Here is a 27,156-nt window from a genome sequence, read left to right as displayed (position 1 = left end):
CGATTGTCTATTAATCATTTTCAAAATGTATAAATGTACCAAATTTTTATAAATATAATTAAAAAAAACTATTTTAAACACCCAAAAGTAAACTCCCATTTATTTTTGCAGAACGTTTTTAAATTTACAGTGTGTACCTGTCTGTTTGATTTCTATTAGATAACACGGTTTACGTCAATGCTCTTGATTAATGCCGTTTTTATTTTCGGATTGTGTTTTGTGATTGTTGGAAATTGCGAACAAAAGAGTATTATTAGTACATGTCAAAACAAATTTCAAGTTATTTAGTTAAAGTCGCAGTTTCAAATGCATATTATAAGACTGCACGTGTATCCTGAGTAAAGTTAAACACCTCGCCCACTTTACACGGGAAAACTGAAAATTTGCTTCTGATCTTGCTAACTACCTGGGTTGAATACCTCCTGTTATTAATAATCATTCTAGCTTTTTAGAGCTGTGATAAGTACAGTCAACAAGACTATGTCTAGAGGTTAATGGTGGTAAAATAGTGATATATTACACCAGAATTTTCTTGAAACAGCAGACTTAGGCAAGCCGCACACCAACGAAACATGAAACGAAAAACATGAAACATGAAACGTAAAACACGTTTCATGAAAATTAAACACGGCTAAACAAATCTTGAAGTCAGCCTACCAATGAAACGAGTGTGATTTAAGCTCATAACACATTTTTATTTTCGGAAAGTTTCATAAATGGCCGGACGTCTATTTGTTTAGCAGTGTTTTATTTCCATGAAACGTGATTTACGTTTCATGTTTCTTTGATGTGCGGCCTGCGTAAGAAATTGCAGATCAAAATCACAAATAATATTGATCTAAAGTCAAATAAGTCAGGAAATAAAATTCGAAATTATTTACATAGTAGTTTTCGAAAAACATAGTAGAGGCTCTGTACTGTATTCAAATGGCAACCATCTTTTCTTTTCTTTTAATATTGATCTATTTTCCATGCATTAGGATTTCAAAAAAATTTTATTTAAAAACCTTACAGGGGAGAGGGGTGCATTCCATTTTGAGTTAAGGTTGGCGCCTTTTTTGGGCCATTTCGGTCAAAAATAGTATTGTGTAGGGATTAGTATTACTAACAATTTCAATTTTACGGAGGGACTAATATTCAGTAGTACCTACCTATACGCGAAGATCTGCTAACTAACCAAAAAGAAAAAGAATAATCTTTGAATACTAAATTTTGAAGAAAAAGTTACCATAAAATAATTAAAACTTTCAAAAATTGTTAAACTTTAAAATGTTTGTGTCCTTATTACTTGGTCAATATTTTACAATATTATTTTGTTTAACCCGCATCCACGTTAGGTTTTGTTAAGTTCTAAATTCACATACAATTTAATTAAAAATTTTTATTAGTAATAGAAACAACTATATACAAAAATGTCATATACATCACATGTCATATTAGTACTATTAATTGTAAAAGTATATAGAATCATATTATATCTCAGTTGTAATTTTCAAGTTCAAAAGGTAGCCCAGAAAACTTACCAATGGGAAAAGGTAAGCTACCAGGTGATTCTGGTCTTCTATAAAACTCCATGTCCGGTGATAAGTTTCGAGTCGCTGTTGTAAATTGTCTGTAGGTGCCATACATATGGGAAGGAACTCCTGGAATAAAAAGAAACTAATCAGATAAAATTTTGTAAATATGATATTTTAGATGATATTATACTGTTAGACATAATAAATATACTCCAAGAGCTCTGTCTTGCCATAAAAAAGTGGGTCTTAAAAATAAACTTTGCAAAAACATATTTTAGACCAATTGAGTCCACAGCAAAGATATCTCAGTAGAAAACATGAACATCGAGCCAGTTGACTCCTACAAGTATTTGGGCCATGATATCAGAATAAGTCGAGAAAACCAAACAATCGAGCTAAACAGAAGAATAAACCTAGCTTGGGATACATTTTAAAAGTTGGATAATTTTAGGTCAAAGCTTCCAATGTGTCTGAAAAAATATTTAATCGATGTATCCTGTCAGTTTGAGGTATGGTGCAGAATTCCTAACATTCACAAGAACAAAGTTGCAGAAAGAGCAATGGAGAGAATAATGTTTGGTATTTCTCTACGTGGCGGAATATCTATGGATATAATGCAACTAATATTCTTATTTTTGTCTATTATTTTTTAAGTCACCCAGTTCCTTTTTGGTACTTTTACCTTTTTAAGTATGCTTCCCGTTGTTATCTATAATACCCACTTTTACTCATTTATAGACCAAGATCTTCTGTTTTTTGTTCCTACCACTGTCTAGTTGGGAATGAGAAAGTTGTTTGTCAAATAGCTGCCGTATTTTCTCAAAGCAAAGCAAAAACAACAATTTTTTTTTTGAATCTTGACGGCCATATGAATAAAAAATGGATCCATCACTTCATTCCAGAATCAAACCGACAGTCATCTGAGTGGACATCACTCGAAGAAAGCCATCCAAAGCGAGCTAAGATGCCACAAACCACCAGAAAAGTTATACATAGTGTCTGTATTTTGGGACCAGCAAGGAATTATTTTCATTGATTATTTGAATCATGGAGAAACAAACAACAGCAACTACTATACGGGTTTGTTGGAGACTACTGAAGACATAATTCGCAAAGAAAATGCCTCATTTGTTGAAGAAAAAATTGTTGTTTCACCAAGACAATGCACCGTGTCACAAGTCGATGGAAACAATAGCAAAAATGCACAAATTTGGCTTTGAATTGCTTTTGCACACCCACCGTATAGTCCAGATCTGGTCCACAGCGATTACGACCTTTTTTCTTTCTCCTTTTTTTACTTTTCTTACCTCCGTTGAAAAAGTAATGGCTGAAAATGAAGTCCATTTTGAGGGCAATGGTAAATCGTTTTACAACCGGCATCGAAAATCGAAACAAGACAACATAGGGAGTCAAACGTGGCAAATGCATATTGCATCTACACCGATGGTTCCAAAACGAAAGAAGGCTCAGGATGTGGAATATACTCCAGATCATTGAACCTTAGTATAAAATGGGGCATGGGCAAAAATGCCAGCGTAGTTCAGACTGAACTGGCTGGTATCTCCATAGCTGCAAAAGAGATAATCGGGAAAGGTATAGCCGGCAAAACTGTAATAATCTGCACAGACAGCAGACAAGCGCTACTAACCCTGAACAGACCACGCGTCATATCAGGGCTAGTAATGGAGTGTCATGAATCACTAGCCCAAGCTTCGGATGGTAACAACATCATCCTGAGGTGGGTTAAAGGACACAACAGAAATAAAGGCAACCGCATTGCTGACCGGCTGGCTAGAAGGGCAGCAGGCCTAAGACTCTTAGGACCTTGTGATCTTTTTGGCTTGTCGACTACAACAATCGCGGAAACTGTCAAATGTCACTCCCACACGCAAACCGTAAGAAGATGGGAAGAAGGGCCAGGATGTAGACTTGCCAAGGTAACACTAAGGAACCTTGGGAAGTCAGCATCAGAAAAGTACTTGAGAATGACCAGGAAAAACCTACGCTTGACATTTGGTTTTTTAACTGGCCATTGTCAACTAAGAAAACACCTCCACACACTGGGGCTAGTAGACACATCTCTATGCAGGAGGTGTGAACGAGATGACGAAACTGTCGAGCATGGCCTATGTGAATGTCCGGAGTTATCGTCAATACGAGTGTATGCGTTCGGCGAGCCTTGGCCTACACCTGCCGATATAGGGGAGATGTCACGAGGTGATTTGTCCACCTTCCTGGAAATGGCAGGATGGATAATGAACTAAGGACGACAACCCCCTGGGAGGATGTACAATGGGTCAATTGTGGCCTAAGTGCTGTGGGACTTGACTCACACTCCCTACTCTACAGATACAGAATCGGCATCGAAAACGTAGAAAAACGTTCGAATGATTAAACTATCGTGAAGGAGATTATTTTGATGAATAAAGAATAATTTTTGAAAAAAAAAATGTTTTAGTAAGGTCCGGGACTTGACTGACCCTATTGACTGACGTATACATATCAATTTTCATAAGATGTTTTCGAATCTGCAATTGCTCTTAGAACAATTTTCTACATTTTAAGTGAAAATAATCAAAGAAAATTTGGCGGTGAATCTAGCAGAAATAAATAAACTCTTCTAATTTATTTCCCGTTGAATGTTGTTTGGCCGTTGTTCGGTTCGCTTTAAATTATCTAGAAATAGATCTTACTCGAAATTTGCATCTTTTTATACATTGTTATTCAGTTCTGTCTTAAAATATACAGTCGTAATATTGGAATAGTTGAATGTTTGGCCAAGACACTTTTTTTTATTACGTACCATGTGAAAATTTTATGAAATCAATATGCAACTACAAATCAAACGGTATTAATAAAAAGAAATAAACGAATGGTTTAACTATTATTCCTTCTAAGTATTTCTGTTGCTCTCTTGTTTCTTAGTGCTCCACTGCTCATATGATTTAAAAATCATATGAGCCTCAAATTTGGGGCAATTTTGACATCAGTGGTAAAATGCTTTAGTAACTATTAAAGCTACTTTTAGTTAGAAGGTGTATCTTGCCCAAGACTCTATCTACAAAATCGTATATTTTTTACTTGCTGTAACCAAGAAACGCATGTACCTTTCGTAAAAATCCTGTTTTAATTCATCATCTAAATTATTAATATTAATATTATTTATTTATTTATTTATTTATTTATTTATTTATTTATTTATTTATTTATTTATTTATTTATTTATTAACCATACAGATTAAACTAAATGTCCCATGTACATGACTAAAAAAATATAAATTTATAATTCTATTATAAATGAATGATGACTTTTTCTGAGTTGTACAAAAATTATACAAATTATCTTATTATTATCATTTCCAGCATTATAGGAGTTTAAATACTTTTTTACACAAAGGTATTTAAAATTTGATATAAGGTCGCGGCAGAGTATCATGCACGAATCATTTCCAGCACGTAGCGTTTAGTTTCCGAAAAATATTGATTTCAATGTTTTAAAATATGAACAATTCACACTGTCTGGAACGCACTTTGTAAAATCAGGTTTCTCGGAGACTACGCTACGTGCTGGAAACGATTCGTGCTTGATAATATGCCGCGACCTTTAGTATCAATTTATAAAACTTTGTCCGATACAAGGACCAGTCTACATCGATTAAAATGTTTAAATTATTTAATATTGTCCTTTTCATGATTATTTTTCAGTGCGTAACAAATGATAGGAAAAAGGGTAAGTCCGTGATAATACACATTTATGACATTTATTCTAACATGACATTTTAGTTAAATCTGATAGTTGTCACATTTTATTTTCAATTTGGAATAAAAACGAATCAAATGTGTTTCTTGCATTTATAAAATGGTATTTGCTTTGATTTGTACAGTCTTATAAATTATACAGATTATATTTGTAATATTATTATTTAATTAAAAAAAAATTATTTTTTTATTATGGCGCCATCTATCGAAAACTAGAATAACTAGAATATATGTTATAAAAATGTCACCGACGAAATGTAATCGCCGACGTGCCTTTTTTTCTGTCACATACAATTTAATGCGTTAGAAAGAAATCGAAAAACTGTGACGCACTGAAAGATGATCATGAGAAATACTGTAACTAAAGTGCATTGGTAAGGAGAGATCTTGTTGCAACAAGATTGTGAGGTATGTTGAACATTAACGAAGATCATGTCAGACGAGGAGAAATATTTATTGGAATGAGTGAAAATAGATTCTTATTGTTAATTATATTGTATATAAACATAATGACCATAAAGTCCATTCTTTGTCGTAGAGAAAATATTTTAAACTCAAATTGAAGAGTCTCAGATGCAGAATCCACCAAAAATGGTAAATAGATATTTAAATCTGAGACCAGTGGTGTCATGGCAAAATTAGCAGTGCGGGAACGCAGTGCCGGAACGCACTGCTAATTTTTGTTTACAAAACCTAAATTCTCTATTATTTTTTTTTCTTTTCTTAACCAGTGCGGGAACGGCGTTCCCACGCGTTCCCACACCATGACACCACTGTCTGAGACTATTCGTTTTGAAGGTTCTTTCTAGTACATCCTTAATCTGCGACTTTTTCAATTAATAAGACCGCAGACGACGAATATAGAAAACGAAAAGGAAACGATCACATTCCGCTTTCATTCGTCTAGGAAAAAAGGACAGAAAAGGAACTTTCAGTATGTACTCAAATCCGAGTAAAGATAGAAAAATAATAAATGATGGTTTTGCTTGTTTTCGAATCAGAGGGATGAACACCCGCTAGACAGGCTGTTTCTACCATTGCAGGCGTCATCAGCAGCGTTTGTTAGCGTGCACTCCTCTGAATCGAAAAATAGTTGGACCATCAATTTAAAGGGAATCTGAAAGATAATTCAAAATCCCCATTAGGACGCGATACAGCGACATCTCTTAACAAATTGAAGAGTCTCAGATGCAGAATCCACCAAAAATGGTAAATAGTTATTTAAATCTGAGACTATTCGTTTTGAAAGTTCTTTCTGGTACATCCTTAATCTGCGACTTTTTCAATTAATAAGACCGCAGACGACGAATATAGAAAACGAAAAGGAAACGATCACATTCCGCTTTCATTCGTCTAGGAAAAAAGGACAGAAAAGGAACTTTCAGTATGTACTCAAATCCGAGTAAAGATAGAAAAATAATAAATGATGGTTTTGCTTGTTTTCGATTCAGAGGGATGAACACCCGCTAGACAGGCTGTTTCTACCATTGCAGGCGTCATCAGCAGCGTTTGTTAGCGTGCACTCCTCTGAATCGAAAAATAGTTGGACCATCAATTTAAAGGGAATCTGAAAGATAATTCAAAATCCCCATTAGGACGCGATACAGCGACATCTCTTAACAAATTGAAGAGTCTCAGATGCAGAATCCACCAAAAATGGTAAATAGTTATTTAAATCTGAGACTATTCGTTTTGAAAGTTCTTTCTGGTACATCCTTAATCTGCGACTTTTTCAATTAATAAGACCGCAGACGACGAATATAGAAAACGAAAAGGAAACGATCACATTCCGCTTTCATTCGTCTAGGAAAAAAGGACAGAAGAGGAACTTTCAGTACTCAAATCCGAGTAAAGATAGAAAAATAATAAATGATGGTTTTGCTTGTTTTCGAATCAGAGGGATGCACACCCGCTGGACAGGCTGTTTCTACCATTGCAGGCGTCATCAGCAGCGTTCGTTAGTGTGCACTCCTCTGAATCGAAAAATAGTTGGACCATCAATTTAAAGGGAATCTGAAAGATAATTCAAAATCCCCCTTTTTTTCCTAGACGAATGAAAGCGGAATGTGATCGTTTCCTTTTCGTTTTCTATATTCGTCGTCTGCGGTCTTATTAATTGAAAAAGTCGCAGATTAAGGATGTACCAGAAAGAACTTTCAAAACGAATAGTCTCAGATTTAAATAACTATTTACCATTTTTGGTGGATTCTGCATCTGAGACTCTTCAATTTGTTAAGAGATGTCGCTGTATCGCGTCCTAATGGGGATTTTGAATTATCTTTCAGATTCCCTTTAAATTGATGGTCCAGCTATTTTTCGATTCAGAGGAGTGCACACTAACGAACGCTGCTGATGACGCCTGCAATGGTAGAAACAGCCTGTCCAGCGGGTGTGCATCCCTCTGATTCGAAAACAAGCAAAACCATCATTTATTATTTTTCTATCTTTACTCGGATTTGAGTACTGAAAGTTCCTCTTCTGTCCTTTTTTCCTAGACGAATGAAAGCGGAATGTGATCGTTTCCTTTTCGTTTTCTATATTCGTCGTCTGCGGTCTTATTAATTGAAAAAGTCGCAGATTAAGGATGTACCAGAAAGAACTTTCAAAACGAATAGTCTCAGATTTAAATAACTATTTACCATTTTTGGTGGATTCTGCATCTGAGACTCTTCAATTTGTTAAGAGATGTCGCTGTATCGCGTCCTAATGGGGATTTTGAATTATCTTTCAGATTCCCTTTAAATTGATGGTCCAACTATTTTTCGATTCAGAGGAGTGCACGCTAACAAACGCTGCTGATGACGCCTGCAATGGTAGAAACAGCCTGTCTAGCGGGTGTGCATCCCTCTGAATCGAAAACAAGCAAAACCATCATTTATTATATTTTAAACTCATTTCTTAAGTGTGCTGACCTAACAGAATTATAATCAGGCCATTTTTTGTGTTTTTTAAAATATGTACAAATATTGAAGAGCTTTTACGCGTCACTCTAATTGCGTCACCAATTATGCGTCACCCTAATTGCTAGATACATTTTAAAACAAAAATTGAACGCCACTATTTTTTTAATAGACGGTAAGAGTTACATTAAAAGAATAATAAATTAGAAATATTTTTCATTTTTCTAATTTATATCTAATATTATTTTTGAATTTAATGGCAAGTATTTAAGCTACTTCCTGCCGATATAAACGCAAAAATAGACTGCGCAATATCGCGAAATGCTCAATATTTTTAACTGTGCTACATACTCTTGTATCTTTTTGAGAAAGTTAAGTCCACCATTTGTTTTCAAACCGACATCTGATGTTACTTACACTTTATATATTACGAAGCACGTGCTAAGACATTTGTTGTTATAAATACTCTATAAGTAGATATTAGAGGAGATTAATATAAACCATGTGTGACAGAGTTATTTTGGATTTAAATCCGGCGATTAATCTCATTATTTATTCATTTGATACATAAATAAAGTATTGTATCATATTTTGAAAAAAGATTTCATTAAAAAGTTCTGAGTTTTTCCTTCGACATAAACTCATAAAGTTTGGTTCATTGTTTTGTTTAAACTGCTCGTCAAAAGTTAGGGATATAGAAAATTCTGCTGAATTTTTATAGTAGATTTCTTCGTGACAGATTAACGGATTCCGCTAATTTTTTTTATTATTTTAGACTTTTCTTTAGTATTTACACAGTTATGCAAGGTTTACTCAAACTTTTTTTTGTACTTATACCGGGTGGAAGAAAAGAAATGTTTTTCTTATGTTAAGTTTGAGACGCGTTTGAGAGGGAGGACGAGGTACAAATGGGAGTATATATCGAAATCGTATTGTAGTCTTATGTTTTGTGAATATTTTGTTTTTTGAATGTCCCTGATATCTTTAGAAATAAAAAAAATAGACGGCTTTGTAATTTAATATGTGTTTTAACCTAAACAAAAGTTTGAGACACCTTGTAGGGAGAAAAAGGCACAAAGGTGAGTATACCTCGATATTTTGTTGTAGTCTCATATTTTGTGAATATTTTATTTTTTTAATATGTGTTTTAACTGACGACATGCGTCACATCACACATGTGAAACATAGAAAAACATATTAAAGAGTAATACCGTCTAGTTTCTTTGTTATTAAAGATATCAGAGAAATTAAAAAAATAAAATATTAAAAAAATATGAGACTATAACATAATATCGGGGTATACTCACCTTTGTGCCTTTTTCTTCCTACAAGGTGTCTCAAACTTTTGTTTCGTTTAAAACACATGTTAAATCACAAGACCGTCTGTTTTTTTTTCTCTAAAGATATCAGGGACATTCAAACAACAGCATGGTCACAAAACATAAGACTACAATATTATTCTGATGTATACTCACATTTGTACCTCGTTCTCCCTACAGGGTGTCTCAAACTTAACACAAGAAAAACATATTTTTTCTTCCACCCGGTATAAGTACAAAAAATAAGTTTGAGTAAACCTTTGCACAACTTTGTAAATACTAAAGAAAAGGCTAAAATAAAAAAAAATAGCGGAATCCGTCTGTTCAAGAAAAAATCAACTATGAAAATCAGCAGAATTTTCTATATCCCTAACTTTTGACGAGCAGTTTATACATTGCGGTGGAATAAGTGTTACCCCCTCCCTGTTAACTTGTTTATTTTAAGAATATAAGCAAAACGCTCGGATAGGCCGATTTTTAAACTAATCATAGTATATTATAGCATCAACGTTTCGAACTTTACGCGATCCCTCTTCAGGTGACAGGCATAACTTTGATTTTTTTAAATGGTAAAGTACATCATGTGACACCTCATTTAACAGCTTTTGAAATACTGATTACATAAATGTATAATACTTTAATCCTCTTTGAGAGCGTAGGCGCAAAATTTCGGTATAAATCCTTTTAAACGCATTTATTTTTTTTCGAATCCTGAGAAAACTAATAAGTATTTTTGAAAAATTTAAACGCAGAATGAAAGATTAGACTATTACCGAGGGCTGACAGTCCCTTAGAATAAACAAAAAGTTTCTTTTGAATGATATATTTGAAATTAAAAATCGCACTATATTTTCTCTTTTTTCACCACGGTGACTTATAAAATAAACATTATATTAGTTCTCAGGGACTTTGGACCATCGGGAATACTGTGAATGAATACATATTTCATTCTGCGTTTAAAATTTTCAAAAATATTTATTATTTTTTCAGGATACGAAAAAAATTATTGCATTTAGAAAAAATTCGACCGAAATTTTGCGCCTACGCTCTTAAACAGGATTAATGTATTATACATTTTTGAAATCAGTATTTTAAGAGCTTTTAAATGAGGTGTCACATGATGTACCTTCCCATTTAAAAAAATCAAAGTTATGGCTGTCACCTGAAGAGGGATCGCGTAAATTTCGAAACGTTGATGCTATAATATACTATGATTAGTTTACATCGACCTGTCCGAGCGTTTTGCTTATATTCTTAAAATAAACAAGTTAGCAGGGGGGGGGGTAACACTCATTCCACCGCAGTGTATGTAAATCTAAGAAATTTTATATCCAGAAGGGATATACAGACAGATAACAACACTGAGAGGTATAAACAGACAAAAAACAGATGAAAAAGAGTAAAAGAAAAAAAAATTAATACCAAGAACAAAAATAATCAGAGAGATAGAAAGCAATCGGAAGAAAAACAATGTAGGACTAAAACACTGAAAACTTATTTTTTCAATACTCCCACAAAATTTATTACAATCACTATAGCTGTTCTGATGTAGTGCCCTTCGCTAATGATGTATTTTACTTTGTGTGTTCTGCTATACATTTGTGAAAGGTTCTACGAATTTGACCGATGTAAGTTTTTGGACAGTCACCGCTTATAAGGTTGTGTATACCGCGTGAAACACCTACAAGATGGCACAGTTCACTTATTACACAAAAAGGGCGATCCAACAGACCTCGAGAATTACCGGCCCCCAAGAATAATAACGAATAGACTGGAAACAAAATTGGATTTTTACCAACCTAGAGAACAGGCGGGTTTTAGGAAAAACTTTGGCACTAACGACCGCCTACACTGCATAAAAGGAATTATAGAAAAATCTATCGAATACAACCGACCATTGGTTCTGGCTTTCGTAGACTTTCGCAAAGCATTTGATACGATAGAAATTAACAGCATAATGGGAGCATTTTAGGAAAGTCGTATAGATTATCGATACTCCAAACTGATAGCGAACATATACAATAATGCAACCATGACCGTCCGACTACACAAAGATACCAAATATATAAAAATCAAACGAGGAATTAGACAGGGAGACACGTTATCTCCCAAACTCTTTACGGCACTACTTGAACATGCTTTCAAACAATTGGAGTGGGACGCCAAAGGAATAAATGTCGACGGTGAAAGGCTCTCCCACTTACGATTCGCAGACGACATAGTTCTTATAACAGACAGCTTAAAAAAGATTAGAACTAAGCTTACTGAGATAGATGCCGCCTGTAAAAAAGTTGGATTAAACATAAATTTTGGGAAGACACAATACATGACAAACCTGATACCAAACGAAAATCCAAAAGTCGACGTCAACGAAATAGCATTGGTCCATAAATATAAATACCTAGGGCATGAAATCCAAATTGCCAGGGACAATCAAACTGCCGAATTACAGAGAAGGATCACCTTAGCATGGGCCGCTCTATCAGACATCTTCAAGAGCAACTTGCCAAATTATTTGAAAAGGAAGACGTTAAACCAATGTGTGCTTCCAGTCATGACTGTGTGCGCCGAAACATTATCGTTAACCCAGGCCGCAGCAACGAAACTTAGAGTGGCCTAAATAAGAATGGAACGGTCACTACTGGGACCGACTCTCAGGGACAGGGTCAGAAACGAAGAAATCAGAAGGACAGGCGTCACAGATGTCATAGAGCGAGTAGCATGGCTGAAGTGGAATTGGGCGGGCCATGTAGCCAGAATGAAGGACGAGACGTAACCCAAAACATTACAGTGTGGAGACCAAGAGAAGACAGAAGAAGTAGAGGTAGACCACCTACACGAGGGACAGACGACGTCAACAGGATTGCTGGGAATTGGTTGCAGAAAGCCCAAGATCGACAAAACTGGAAGAAATTAGGGGAGGCCTATGTTCAACTTTGGATGCAGAAGGCGGGATGATGATACCGCTGTGTAAGTTATTTTTCTTTTGCCTCTATATTTGTTGTATCCATTGTTTACTACTATTTTTTGCTTAATGATATTCAAGTCTATACCTATCGAAGTTATTTTTTGACATGGGAGTTTCTGTTAATCTATGTAACATGCTATGGTAGGCTGCCAATAATTTATGTTGAGTAGGATGGGATGATGAATTGTGTATGACGGATGTATAAAAAGAAACTACAGGTCTTATGAGTGGTCAGTTTAATAAAAGAGTATAATTTGGGAGGTTGTAGGTTCATAAAACAGCCAGGGCCACTTTATCCATTAGGCAATATAGGCAGTTGCCTAGGGCGGCACATTATGAGAGGGCGGCAAAAATACTGTACAAAAATATTCGTATATAAAAATTATGGATTTGGCTTCTGTTATTAAACAGTATGAAGCTCTTTCAAATTACTTTACCGCAAGGAAGCCAAAAAATTGTTCCCAAATAAAACATATAAAGAAATAAGAAAGAGAAAAAGAAAAATTCAATTTGACGAGGGGGCCGATGATGAACTAAACTTTTCAGCTAGTGATGAGATGAAAATCCACACATTCTATATTATAATCGACACTCTGATAAGAGACATGTACAGACGTCTGGAATCTTATCGACTAATTTATCAACGTTTTCGTGTTATTAAAGAAGCTAAAAATCTGATACAAAATAAAGACGACCAAGATACATCATTCATACATGAATGCATTCACGTAAAGGGTCATTTGGATACCACAATATCTTTGATCAAAGATCAAAGATTTTAAATTTTCGTGAGAAAAATTCATGTTTTTAACCGCTTTTTCAATAATAACTCAAAAACTATAAGATTTTACAAAAAATTTATTATTACCAAAATTAAAGCTAATAAAAAATGAAATAAACTCCTTACTGGGTAAGATAAACTCCTTATAGGTATGGAATTGAATATATATTTTTTTCGGCGAGTACCCAAATCTAAGTATTCAAGCTTAAATAACGGGAAAATGATGTATTTTATAACATAACCCTATTAAACATTTGTCAAAGTACTTAGAAATATCTATCAAATGAGCCCCGAACAAGTTGATAACATTAAAATTTATGCATCAAATATTTAATATTTTTCAAAATTTATCTTTTAAAAATTTTTCCAAAAAAGTTATTGTTTTTTTTTTAAATAACTCCGTTAATTTTTACGATATCAGGTTTATCTAAAAACCATTTCAAAGTTAATTTTGATGGCTATTAAACTACGTTGAACTTAATCTTTTCAACGCCTTACTTTTTTAAAACTAAAAGGTTAAATTGCCCCGGTTACATGGTCCTCGCAGCAAAATTTAAGCTTTAAACGTTTCTATTTCGGTTATTTTTTACCCTACAGAAATAGTAAAAAGGTAAAATATTTGATACAGAAGAAACTAAAATTTGGTTATACATATATCACTTTTTACGTATATTGAGTATTTTTGGAGTTATTATCAAAAGAAAATGAAAATTACAATAATTTTAAAAATTCTTTGTTTAAATTATATCTTTTTTTTTAAATATGCATTCTAAACCTGCCAAAATTGTTGAAATCATTACTTATGCCAATATGTATAAAGAAATTCTTCTAAGGATTAATATAAATTTAAATTTTTGTGGAAATGGCGTATGTTTTATTTTTCACTTTTTCCTAAAAAGTTCTAAAGGGTTCTCTTATTTTCATCATAACTGGCTTAATTGTGATGCTATTTTAACTTCTACTGGAACTCATTTGATAGGTACTTAGAAGTACTTTGAAAAGTGCTTAGAATGTATATTTTATAAAATCCATCGTTTTCCCGTTATTTAACCTTGAATACATAATTTAAGTACTCGTCGAAAAAAATATACATTCAATTATCCATAATTCACATCATGTCACCTTTGTCCCTTGAGGTATCCTCTAACTACTCGCCAATTTTCATGGAGATCGATGGAGGTTCAACGAAATCGGAGGTTAAAACCTTCAGTGGCTGCACTAAGTGGATTGAAAGATATTTTCCCTAATTTTGACATTGCTTTGCACATTTATTTGTTTGCCCCAGTTGTCAACGTGTCATGTCTGCTGAAAGGTCATTTTCGAAAATGTCAAGAATTACAAATAAAATCCACAAGGAAAAATTTCGTGTAGCTGGCTGTACCTATACCATTAATTACAAAAATTGAAGAAAAATCTTCTGCGTAAAAGGTACCTATATTTATTTTTTTTTATAAATATACCTTTTTCGCACAAGATTTTTCTTCATTTTTTGTAATTAAAAATAATTTCCTATCAAGTATGACGGAAGAACGTGTTAACAATTTATCGATTTTGTCAAGAAACAATTTTTTTTTGAAAAGTCTGTTTTTTTTAAAGAAGTCTCTGATGTGATCGAACTGGAATGACAATTTTTTCTGTTATAGATATATAAACATCGCAGTTTAAATCCATTTTTAAAGTATTCTTATTTAAATAAAAATTTCTGCAATTTTTTTGCAAAAATGGTACATGTTTGAAGGGCGGCTACTAGAGAATTGCCTAGGGCGTCAATTAACCTAAACGCGGCCCTGAAAACAGCTCCGTCATATAACATTTCAAAAAAACTTAAAACATTTTTAATTACACATAGACTCCAGATTCATTTTATTTAACTTATAAAAATCTTTTTTCTAGAATGTATTCCTCCTACAGAAACTTTTATTCTAGTGAAAACATTTTTGAGATCATAATAATACAAATCTAATCCAACATCTGAAATTTTAAATCTTTTTGAAATTTGCATAAATCTACTTTGAATTTAATACTCAAATATATACCAAATGACACTACAGGACTTATTATCATGGGCAATCCTCTAAGCTCGTTACTATCAGATATTTTTATGGATCATCTACAAACAGTTTTCATATTGATGAAAATACGTGGACGATATACTGGTATGCTTTACAGGAACTAACAGGCAACTTGATCGATTCTTATCTTATATTAATTCGCCCGATACTCATGTTGAATTTACAATAGAAACAGAAGATAATCAATCCATAAATTTTCTAGATTTAAAAATTATCAGACTGGAAAACAAACATAAGTTCTCCGTATTTCATCAACCTACCCATACCACAGTCTTCCATGTCGGCACTTTGATCTCAAGAAGTAATACCGGCAGTACGCAATTGGTAATTCACCAGTGGTGGATGCGGGTTTTCCCTGTTAAAAGCCGTACGTTTCTATGCCACTAACAATGCGAGAATGGGGCAAAAGCGACTGCTAACATTTCGCGGTCGCCATATGCGCGACTTAAGATTTTACTTCCAATTTTTCGGAGAGTGGTTCTACTGTCCCTCTCTATACTGTGCCCATACTGCCACAACTATACACAGTTCATGATCCGATCCTACTCCTTCTTCTTCTTCACGTGACACCCCTAGAGGAGATTGGAAATCATCATGGCCACTGCGACTTTTTTAGCAGCGCGCGTAAAAAGTTTAATCGAACTTTACCTGAACCATTCACGTAGATTGCGAAGCTACGATATTTATCTTCTTCCCATATTTCTTTTGCCCTTAATTTTGCCCTGCATGACATTTCCTAAAAGTTCGTACTTTTCACCCCTCATAATATGCCCCAAGAATTCCATCTTTCTAGTTTTTATCTCATTTATAATTTCGCATCTTTTGTCTAAAGTTTGGAGTACTTGGGTGTTAGTGACGCGGTCCATCCATGATATTTTGAGACTGCGCCTATAGCACCGCATCTCGAATGCTTCGACGTTTCCTACTCCTATGATCCTACTCCTACACAACATAAATTATTGGCAGTCTACCATAGCATGTTACATAGATTAACAGAAATTCCCAAGTCAAAAAATAACTTCGAGATATAATTGAATATCGTTAAGCAAATGGTAATGCCGTAAACAATGAGTACAACGAACAAACAATAAACACAATTTTAAACCAAAAACTGCATAAGAAAGCCCTGAAATTAGTCTTTCCACCACCAGAGAAAAAACCCAGTTCATACATTCTGCTCGATTACATATACTGGCAAAATACCAACTAAACTAGTTAAACACATAAAAAGAAAGGAATAACACCAGCTTTCAGAACAAGCAACTCCTTAAGCAAATATAGTAAGAAAAGCAAAAGCCAAAACAAAAAAAACTTACATAATGATGTACTTATACAAACTTACAAGTGATGATTGTCCAAAAACTTACATCGATCAAACTGGCAGAACCTTTAACAAACGTATAGCAGAACACAAAATGTCTTTTAATAATAGACAAACAGATTTTACGTACACACTTCCCCTTGTAGGTGAGTTTCCATATTCAAAATAAAGACCTTAAGCTATCTTTATTAGAAATGGAAAATAATAAATTAAAAAATACAAATTATTCTGATGAGCAACTTGAGACAAATAGCTCTCCCCTCCTCAACCCATTCCGTTAAAGACTATAAAGTGTAGACACAAAGTAAAATATATCAAAATAAGTTATCAATCGAAGTAGCACAGAAAACGACAATAAATATCGTTCCCATACCACCAGATTGACAACAGGTGGAATACTTTCTTTGTTACAACCTCCTGAGATTTTTAAAAATTATAAACCATACAGGATGCCGAGGAAATTAAGATGAGAGAATTTTAAATAATTCACAACCCAAAATATCTGCTCAGCGTGGTAAAAATTCCAACAAGAAAGATTCCTTAGTACTCAACAAAAGAGTAAATGAATTAAAATGTATAAACATTGTCAATTTCTTTGCAACACGAAAATGCAGCAGCTGCATAATACGCTGGTTAAATCGGAGAGTGCAGATGGGTTGTGAATTATTTAAAATTCTCTCATCTTAATTTCGTCGGCATCCTGTATGATTTATAATTTTTGAAAATCTCAGGAGGTTCTAACCAAAGAAAGTACTGTTGTCAATCTTGTGGTATGGGAACGATATTTATTGTCGTTTTCTGTGCTTCTTCGATTGATAACTTATTTTGTTTTTCGGTAGATGGCTCTAGTTCATCCGTGGCATTTCGTTCTTTGCCATTCGGAAAGGCCTAAAGTATGATACCTGGGGAAATCGGAGAGAAGAAGATATGGGACTACTGGTGAGGAGGAAAAAACCTCCGAAACCGGTATAGACTCTTCCTGCACTCTCCGATTTAACCAGAGTATTATGCAGCTGCTGCATTTTCGTATTGCAAAGAAATTGAAAATGTTTATACATTTTAAAATATATCACTTGAGCAAGGCACTCTTTGAAACAGCTGTCGTGACAATAATTGGTAATCAATCTTGTGGAAATATTGAAAACAGAACTTCGATCATGCAACGGTCGAATTCATTACTTATAACATAACAATGTAGGACAATTCTTTAAAGAAGTTTCAGGGATCAAGTATTAAGCAAGAAAAGAAAACTTCCTTTAATAGGGCTGTGGAGAGCTTATTAGTAATCACAAGGAAATCCTAAAAACCTGGAAGGAATAGCAGGTGGAGATTGTCGGCTCAAGCCTATTTCACGATAACTTAACCCTATATCAGCTAAAGTTATAAGTTAAAGTATGCACACATTCTTCACAGATTTCTTGAAATACGGTCCATGTCAACTAACGTCGGGGCCCCTTAAAGCCTTCAAGCGTAACACATTAACCGCCACATTAAAATTTTTTGTTTGTGCCTTCATGCTCCACGTTCAGAATATCAATGTTACTGTGAATAATATTTAAGTCACTAAGCGCCTTTGCCAAACAAGGGGTGAGTTAAATAGAACTCACGTGGCGTTCAATGTGTTAATACTTCTACTTTCTTTAAATTAGGGACCAAAACATATTTTCCTAATAAGCAATATTCCTAATAGGGAATTTGGAAGGAAATAATGAAGCGGTTAATTGACGTAACTCTTACTCTTTTCGGGTGCAATTTAGCGTTTCGTACTTTCGGGGACATATTGGTAGTTTAGATGAAAGTGAATCCCAAAAAGTAATTTTTTGTCGGTGGTTCTTTTACTAGATAAAAATGATCCAGCTTTAGCTAAATTAATCGATAAAAACAATAACTTAAAAAAAACAAAAAAACTTGATCCCCCAAATACAAAACGAAGTTATAAATTTGCTGGCTCAAGAAACTGAAAACAAATTGATTAATTTAATTTAAAAAATTGTTTTTATTCAATAATTCTTGATACCACTCAAGATTTTTCGAAACACGATCAGCTTAATTTTATTTTCCGGTATGTAACTTGCTATGAAAATAATTTATCTTCTAAAGCAGAAGTTGTTGAAAGTTTTTTGGGATTTATTCGCATGTAAGCATAGGCGTAACCAGGATGATCCTAAGGGGGGGGGTTACATCTACCTGAAAGGGGGGGGTTACAACTACTGGAAATATCTGAGGGATATGATGTTAAGCGTATAGAGCTGAAAGTACATCCCAATGGGGGGGGGGTTACAACCCCCAAAACCCCCCCCTGGTTACGCCTATGCATGTAAGACCAAAGTGCAGAAGGTCTTGTAAATGAAATTTTAAAATTTATACAATCAAAGCACCTTTCCGTACAAAACTGCAGAGGAAAGGGACCCGTGTTGAGCTGCCCCCCCCCCCACTTGCAAAAATTAAAAAACAAATAGCCCTGATTTATGAGCTATTTATGAGCTCTCATATTCCGCAAACTAAAAATTTTGAGCTCGTTCCACTGAGCAGGAATTTAATATCCTAGTGGGGGGGGCTGAGTCAGCCCCCCCACTACTTAAAAATAGGAATATTGAATCGGTTTTTGCGGCAGAATTACGAGCTATTTATGAGCTCTTGAAATTATATAGTTTCGATTTTTGAGCTCATCCCCTTCACCCCCAAACAACCCTTTAATTGATTTAACTTAAGAGAAAGATGCTGAGAAAACTTAAAATATATCGTATTGCGAATATAATTCCTATAGCTTATATACTCTAAGAATAAACTATTAAATCAAGAGCATTTCGATTATTGAGCTACAACCCCTTCGCCAGAAAACCACCCTATCTTCCCGGCTTAGGAGAAAGTTGTATTTAAAATGCGTTAAACTAATTATTTGGCGACTACATATCATTTAATAATTTATAAGCTTCCAAATTACGCGCATTTAGATCAGTAAATTGCAATTTATTTTGTATAGTGCAGTCACTGAAGGTAAAAATCAACGATTACCTTCAATTTCGGTGAACCTTCATCGATTTTCACGAAAATTGGTTACGTCAGTTAGAGGATACGTCAAGAAACAAAGGTGACATGGTACCACATTGCGCCTTTACCCTGAGGGTGGATACCGCCCCTTCTCGGGGGTGAAAATTATTTTATAAAAAATAAATGCACAAATCAATAAAAGAACAAATTAAAAGCAAAATTTATTATATAAAGTTAATAAAATAAGTCAATACTTTTTAAGTTATTAAAGATCAAAGATTTTAATTATTTGTGAAAAAAATGCATGTTTTGAAAAGGTTTTTTGTAAATCACTGAAAAACTTTAAGTTTTTACAAAAAAGTTAATAGTAGTTTAATTCGTATAGCTTATATTCTAAGAATAAACTCTTAAATCACGCGTCTTTCGATTATAGAGCTACAACCCCTTCGCAAGAAAACGACCCCATATTCCCGGCTTAAGAGAAAATTGTTCTTAAAATAATTTAAATTAATTATTTGGCGACTACATATCGTTTAATAATTTATGAGCTTGCAAAATATACGCATCTCAATTATTGAATTGCCATTTTCTGTCTATAGTGTAGTCACTGAAGGTAAAAATCAACTATAGTTCAGAGAAATAAGGAAAAAAAATAGCCTGTTGGTGACACAACCCCCTCCAGGCCGAAACCAAATTTTTTGAGTAGTGTGGACATCTATAATAATCACCTATATGTTTCCTGCAGCCGATTTTGATGATATACTTAGTTATAAACAATTGAAGATCAAAAAACGCTAACTTTTCGCTTTTTTCGTTTATTGCCAAATGGCTAAGCATTTTAAACAAATTTGGAAGTAAGAAACTCATAAACCATATAAAAAACTTCATTATGGCTCCCGCTGAATATGTCTATCCTTATTGGTTGCTTAGAAAATTGCAAAATAATTCATAAATTTTGAGTTTTTATAAATATTCATAACTTATGTAAAAATGAACTTAGAATCTTCTTATTACACGGATTGTTGATACTTCTGGTGCTTAAATTATACACTAAATTTCATAATAATTGGTCAAATAGTTTAAAAGTTATTTAATTTGTTTATCCCAAATTAATTTTTTTTGTAACACTATAAGTCAGAAAATGATGAAGTTACAGTAATACTTTGGAGAGTTTATGAAAAAAGAAGATTTATACTAATAACTTAATTAAAAAAGAATGACAAAAAATAATTCTAAGTATCGCAAAATTATTTTGCAAGAACATGTTGATTTTTTGCTTATAAACAATTAGAATAACTTTTTAACCATTACCCGTAGAAAAATTATTTTTCACATTTAGAAAGACTGAATTTTTATACAAATTTAAAAAAAGAAAAAATTGTCCTAGGACAATTAGGGACGAAGTTGCCGCCCCCCATTTTTTAATTCACAGCAGCTTTCTTTATAACAATTACGAAATCAAATCAGTCACATTGGAAAGAACATACTTCAGAGTTTTAATGTACCAAATATAAAAAATATATACTTTCAAACAAATCGTCCACAAAGCTTCAAAATGTGACCCTTAAAATCGGCCGGCCTCGAAACTTGGGAGATCGATGAGAAGGGGGAAGGAAATGTTAGCTGTATCTCTTGTTCTCGCCTATGAATTTCGACGTTTCTTTTTTTAATTTGTATGTACTTTTTGCGTACATTATTTAATATGTACATTATTTAAATAAATTAATTGTTATATACACCATCAAATTTGTTTAAACAATTTTTTTTTCAATTTTTTTAATGAAATTTGAAGTAATTTTAATCACAAAACATACATATTTATGAATAATAGAATAATACATAGTTTTTATTAAACTTAATAATAATTTAAAGTATGAAAAAACAAATTATCCCATTCGATGGTTTCTAAAAATAGTATTGGTCTATGGAAATCAGAAAATCTCAAATAAACTAGGTTTTATTTTTTTAGTAAACATGCTATTAGATGAATGAAAAACTGAAGTTACAGAACCACCAAAAAAGAGATAAACGTAATTGATTGGGGTTGGAAATTAAGCTAAGAACCGTTAGTGCCGATCCGATCAACAGATCTTCTTTGTATCAGATATTTTATTAAAATAAACTATCTGCTCTTGCAAAACTGGTTGCACCGAGTACTTGTTAGTACAGAGATATAAATAGTTTATGAACTTCGATTATCAAAACCTCAATCTTTCTCTATTATCTATTTTGGAGTTTCTTTTTTTAATCTGTATGTACTCTTTGCGTACGTTACGGATATGTTTTTTGTTAATGAAGTGGTTATTTAATTAACTATGTAAATTGTGTAAACAATTTTTGGAAATTCTTTTACGATATTTTTAGGATTACTTTGTTGACAATTATAGGAGTTATATGCACTTGACTTTACAAAAACTTATAATAAATGGGTAACTGATAATTGTTACGTTTTTCATAAAAATACAAGTAGTCCTAGATAAACCTCCTTTAATTTTATTTTAATAGTCTTGCTATCATACCAAAATGTATGAAATATCTTAATTTTTGTTTTTTTGCAATCTTAAAATTATAACTTTCAATGTTGTAAGAGACAATTATTACAATATTGTAGAAAATTTCTGAAAATAATTTTGTTCTTTTTATCCTCTCTCTAATTTTGTTACATTTCATTTTTCGTTTATCTAGTAGCATGTTTATCAAGAAATAAATTCTAGTTTATTTGAGATTTTTTATTTTCAATTTAATATTATAAGCCAATTTTAGATTTAGGAATAATTGAATAGGATTAGTAATATAATAATTAAAGGGTGTAACAAAAATACAGGTCATAAATTTAATCGCATATTCTGGGACCAAAAATAGTTCGATTGAACCTAACTTACCTTAGTATAAATATGCACATAAAAAAGTTACAGCCCTTTGAATTTACAAAATGAAAATCGATTTTGTCCAATATATAGAAGAGATTTTTTATTGAAAATAGACATGTAGTATTTCTATGGCAGGAGCATCTTACAAAAAAATTATAGTAAAATTTTGACACCCCATAAAAATTTTATGTGGGTTTTGTTCCTTTAAACTCCCCCAAACTTTTGTGTTCGTTCCCATTAAATTATTAATGTAGTACTATTAGTTAAACACAATGTTTTTAAAATTTTTTGCCTCTTAGTACTTTTTCGAAAAGTCAGTTTTTATTGAGATATTTTAAATATTCGTCAAATCCACCACATATTTGTATAGTATGGTTAAGTACGATTATGAAGACTTGGTAATCGTATGAAAATTTATTATTTATAATTTACATTTTTAGGCATATTTTGAACCATATTAAAAAAGAAGCCACATCTTGATAAAAGGTGCCTTATCGAAAAAATACTAAGAGACAAAAAAGTTTTAGAAACATTGTGTTTAACTAATGGTACCGCAGTAATAGTTCAATTGGAACGTACACAAACATTTGAGGGGTGTAAAGGAACAAACCCCCATAAAATTTTTATGTAAACATATTAAAAAATAAGCCGCAACTCGATAAAAACTGCCTTATAGAAAAAATACTAAGAGGCAAAAAAGTTTTAAAAACAGTGAGTTTAACTAATGGTACCACAATAATAATTTAATTGGATTGTACACAACATTTTGGGGGGTTTAAGGGAACAAAACCCCCATAAAATTTTTATGGGATGCAAAAATTTCACTATAATTTTTCTTTAAGATGTTCCTGTCATAAGAATGATACATGTCCATTTTCAATAAAAAATCTCTAATAGTTTTCGATATATTGGAAAAATCGATTTTCATTTTGTAACTTCAAAGGGCTATAACTTTTTTTATGTGCACATTTGTATTAAGGTAAGTTAGGACCAATCGATCTATTTTTGGTCCCAGAATATGTGATTTAATTTATGACCTGTATTTTTGTTACACCCTGCATATGCAGCAGGATAACTGGATAATGCGGTACAGGAAATGAAAGGACTGAATTTTTGTTACGCCCTGTATAACTAATATGTACGTTTTACAATAAAAGTTACATCAAATATTATTAAAAAAATTAAAAATAAATTGTTTGAACAAATTTGATGTTGTATATAACATTTAGTTTATTTAAATAACGCATATTCGTAATGTACGTAAAAAGTACATACAAATTAAAAAAGAAACAACGAAATAAATAATCGAGAACCAGAGATACAGTTAACAGCTCCTTCCCCCCTCTCATCGCTATCCCAAGTTTCAAAGCCGGCCGATTTTAAGGGCCATATGTTTAAGCTTTGTGGACGATTTCCTTGAAAGCAAATCTTTTGTATACTTGGTATGTTAAAACTTTGAAGTATGTTCTTTCAAATGCGGCTAATTTTATTTCTTAATTGTTATAAACAAAGCTGCCGTGAATTAAAAAAAGAAGGGGGCTAACTTTGTCCCTAATTGTCGTAGGACAATTGGTTTTCTTTCTAAATGTATATAAAAATTTAGTCTTTCTAAATATGGAAAAATAATTTTTCTATGGGTAACGGTTAAAAAGTTATTCTAATTGTTTATAAGCAAAAAATCGACATGATCTTGCAAAATAATTTTACACTATTTATAATTATTTTTTGTCATTTTTTTTTAAATTAAGTTAATAGCATAAATCTTCTTCTTTCATAAACTGTCCGAAGTATTACTGTAACCTCATCGTTTTCTGACTTATAGTGTTGCAAAAAAAATTAATTTGGGATAAACAAATTAAATAACTTTTAAACTATTTGACCAATTGCTTTGAAATTTAGAATATAATTTAAGCACCAGAAGTCTCAGTATTTTGTGTAATAAGAAAGTTATAGCTTAATTTTTACATAAGTTATGAACATTTATAAAATCTCAAAATTTATGATTTATTTTGCAATTTTCTAAGCAACAAATAAGGATAGACATATGCAGTGAACGCCATATTGAAGTTTTTTATATGATTTATCAGTTTCCTACTCTCAAATTTGTTTAAAATGCTTCACTTTTTAGTAATAGACGAAAAAAACGAAAATTTAGCGTTTTTTGATTTTCATTTGTTTATAGCTATGAATATCATCAAAATCGGCTGCAGGAAACATATAGGTTATTAATATAGATGTCCATACTACTCAAAAAATTTGGTTTCGGCCTGGAGGGGGATGTGTCACGAGAAAAATCTTATTTCTCTGGACTACTAGTACCTTCGATTTCGGTAAATCTCCATTTATTTTCACGAATTGGCAATAACAACTTGGGGTTTTAGCCTGGGGTATATGTCACCCCTTCTCGGGAGTGAAAATTACTTTATTAAAAATAACCCCACAAATCGAGAGAGGGACAAATTGTAAGCAAAATTTGTTATATAATGTGATTAAAATAAATCAATACTTTTTGAGTTATTAAAGATCAAATATTTTAATTTTTGGAAAGAAAATGCATGCTTTAGAGCGATTTTTCATAAATGACTCAAAAACTGTAAGTTTTTACAAAAAAGTTTTCATCACTAAAATTGAAGCTAATAAAAAATATAATAAATTGCTTACTTGTAAAACCCTTTAATGTTAATTTAAAGTAAGTTATTGGTAATTAAAGTATATTTTTTTCCGCGACTGTTAAAATCTAAGGGTTCAAGCTTAAATAACGGGAAAGAGATGCATCTTATAACACTTAGGTACTAAATACTTGTCAAAGTACTTAGAAATACCTATGAAAAATAAGATGCAGAAAAAGTTGATAGTATCAAAATCCGCTCACCAATTTTCGTGAAAATGAATGGAGATTTACCGAAATCGAAGGTACTAGTTGATTTTTACCTTCAGTGACTGCACTATAGAAAGAAAATGGCAATTCAATAATTGAGATGCGTATATTTTGCAAGCTCATAAATTATTAAACGATATGTAGTCGCCAAATAATTAATTTAAATTATTTTAAGAACAACTCTCTCTTAAGCCGGGAATATGGGGTCGTTTTCTTGCGAAGGGGTTGTAGCTCTATAATCGAAAGACGCGTGATTTAAGAGTTTATTCTTAGAATATAAGCTATACGAATTAAACTACTATTAACTTTTTTGTAAAAACTTAAAATTTTTCAGTGATTTACAAAAAACCTTTTCAAAACATGCATTTTTTTCACAAATAATTAAAATCTTTGATCTTTAATAACTTAAAAAGTATTGACTTATTTTATTAACTTTATATAATAAATTTTGCTTTTAATTTGTTCTTTTATTGATTTGTGCATTTATTTTTTATAAAATAATTTTCACCCCCGAGAAGGGGCGGTATCCACCCTCAGGGTAAAGGCGCAAGGTGGTACCATGTCACCTTTGTTTCTTGACGTATCCTCTAACTACTGACCAATTTTCGTGAAAATCGCTGAAGGTTCACCGAAATTGAAGGTAATCGTTGATTTTTACCTTCAGTGACTGCACTATACAAAATAAATTGCAATTTACTGATCTAAATGCGCGTAATTTGGAAGCTTATAAATTATTAAATGATATGTAGTCGCCAAATAATTAGTTTAACGCATTTTAAATACAACTTTCTCTTAAGCCGGGAAGATAGGGTGGTTTTCTGGCGAAGGGGTTGTAGCTCAATAATCGAAATGCTCTTGATTTAATAGTTTATCCTTAGAGTATATAAGTTATATGAATTATATCCGCAATACGATATATTTTAAGTTTTCTCAGCATCTTTCTCTTAAGTTAAATCAATTAAAGGGTTGTTTGGGGGTGAAGGGGATGAGCTCAAAAATCGAAACTATATAATTTCAAGAGCTCATAAATAGCTCGTAATTCTGCCGCAAAAACCGATTCAATATTCCTATTTTTAAGTAGTGTATTAAATTCCTGCTCAGTGGAACGAGCTCAAAATTTTTAGTTTGCGGAATATGAGAGCTCATAAATAGCTCATAAATCAGGGCTATTTGTTTTTTAATTTTTGCAAGTGGGGGGGGCCAGCTCAACACGGGTAGGAAAGGGGTATGATGGGGCAAGGGTTATGAGTGGTGTATATTCAGGCGTACAAAGGCGTATAACTGACATTGAAAAAACAGCTTCCTATGTTCATTGTGCATCCCATAATCTGAACCTAGTGTTGAATGATGCCGTTGTTGGTGTACAGGAGTTGGTTTTTTTCGGATATAATTATTAAAAATTATGTTTTCTTTTGTGCAAGTATTAAAAGATAGGATGTACTATGTACTATTATAACTTTGGATCCATCGCGTTTGCCAACACTTAAAAGGTTATGTGAAACCCGGTGGTCATCCAGACATGATGCTGTTATGGCTTTGTGTCGAGCTTTCCGACAAGTAATGACATTTTTAACGAAAATTTCATTGCTATCTAAAAAACGATGAAAAATTAATGCATTATTAGAGCATATGAATAATTTTAAATTTGTCGTTAACATTACTATTCAATCTAAAATACTTAACTTTATTAATCTAACATCAACACTTTTGCAATCTGAAACGGCACAGTTAACAGTCGCCCTTCAACTTTTTGAAAAAACTAATCTTATAGAAATGAGAA

General features: G+C 32.7%; 1 protein-coding gene across 8 annotated transcripts in view; it reads right to left on the bottom strand.

Annotated features, from left to right (window-relative positions):
- Window positions 1-1,366: 1,366 nt before the first annotated feature.
- LOC114338523 (titin) overlaps window positions 1,367-27,156 on the bottom strand; it is a 751,244-nt gene continuing 725,454 nt past the window's right edge. For all 8 annotated transcript variants that reach the window (XM_050662823.1, XM_050662825.1, XM_050662826.1 and 5 more), the window contains one exon: window positions 1,367-1,643. In XM_050662823.1, the coding sequence (XP_050518780.1) occupies window positions 1,480-1,643 (164 nt within the window). In that variant the 3' untranslated portion in view covers window positions 1,367-1,479. The remainder of the gene's footprint in view (window positions 1,644-27,156) is intronic.

The sequence above is a fragment of the Diabrotica virgifera genome, chromosome 9 (assembly GCF_917563875.1).
Source record: "Diabrotica virgifera virgifera chromosome 9, PGI_DIABVI_V3a".
Taxonomy (NCBI): domain Eukaryota; kingdom Metazoa; phylum Arthropoda; class Insecta; order Coleoptera; family Chrysomelidae; genus Diabrotica; species Diabrotica virgifera.
This window is presented reverse-complemented; position numbering and strand designations above follow the sequence as displayed.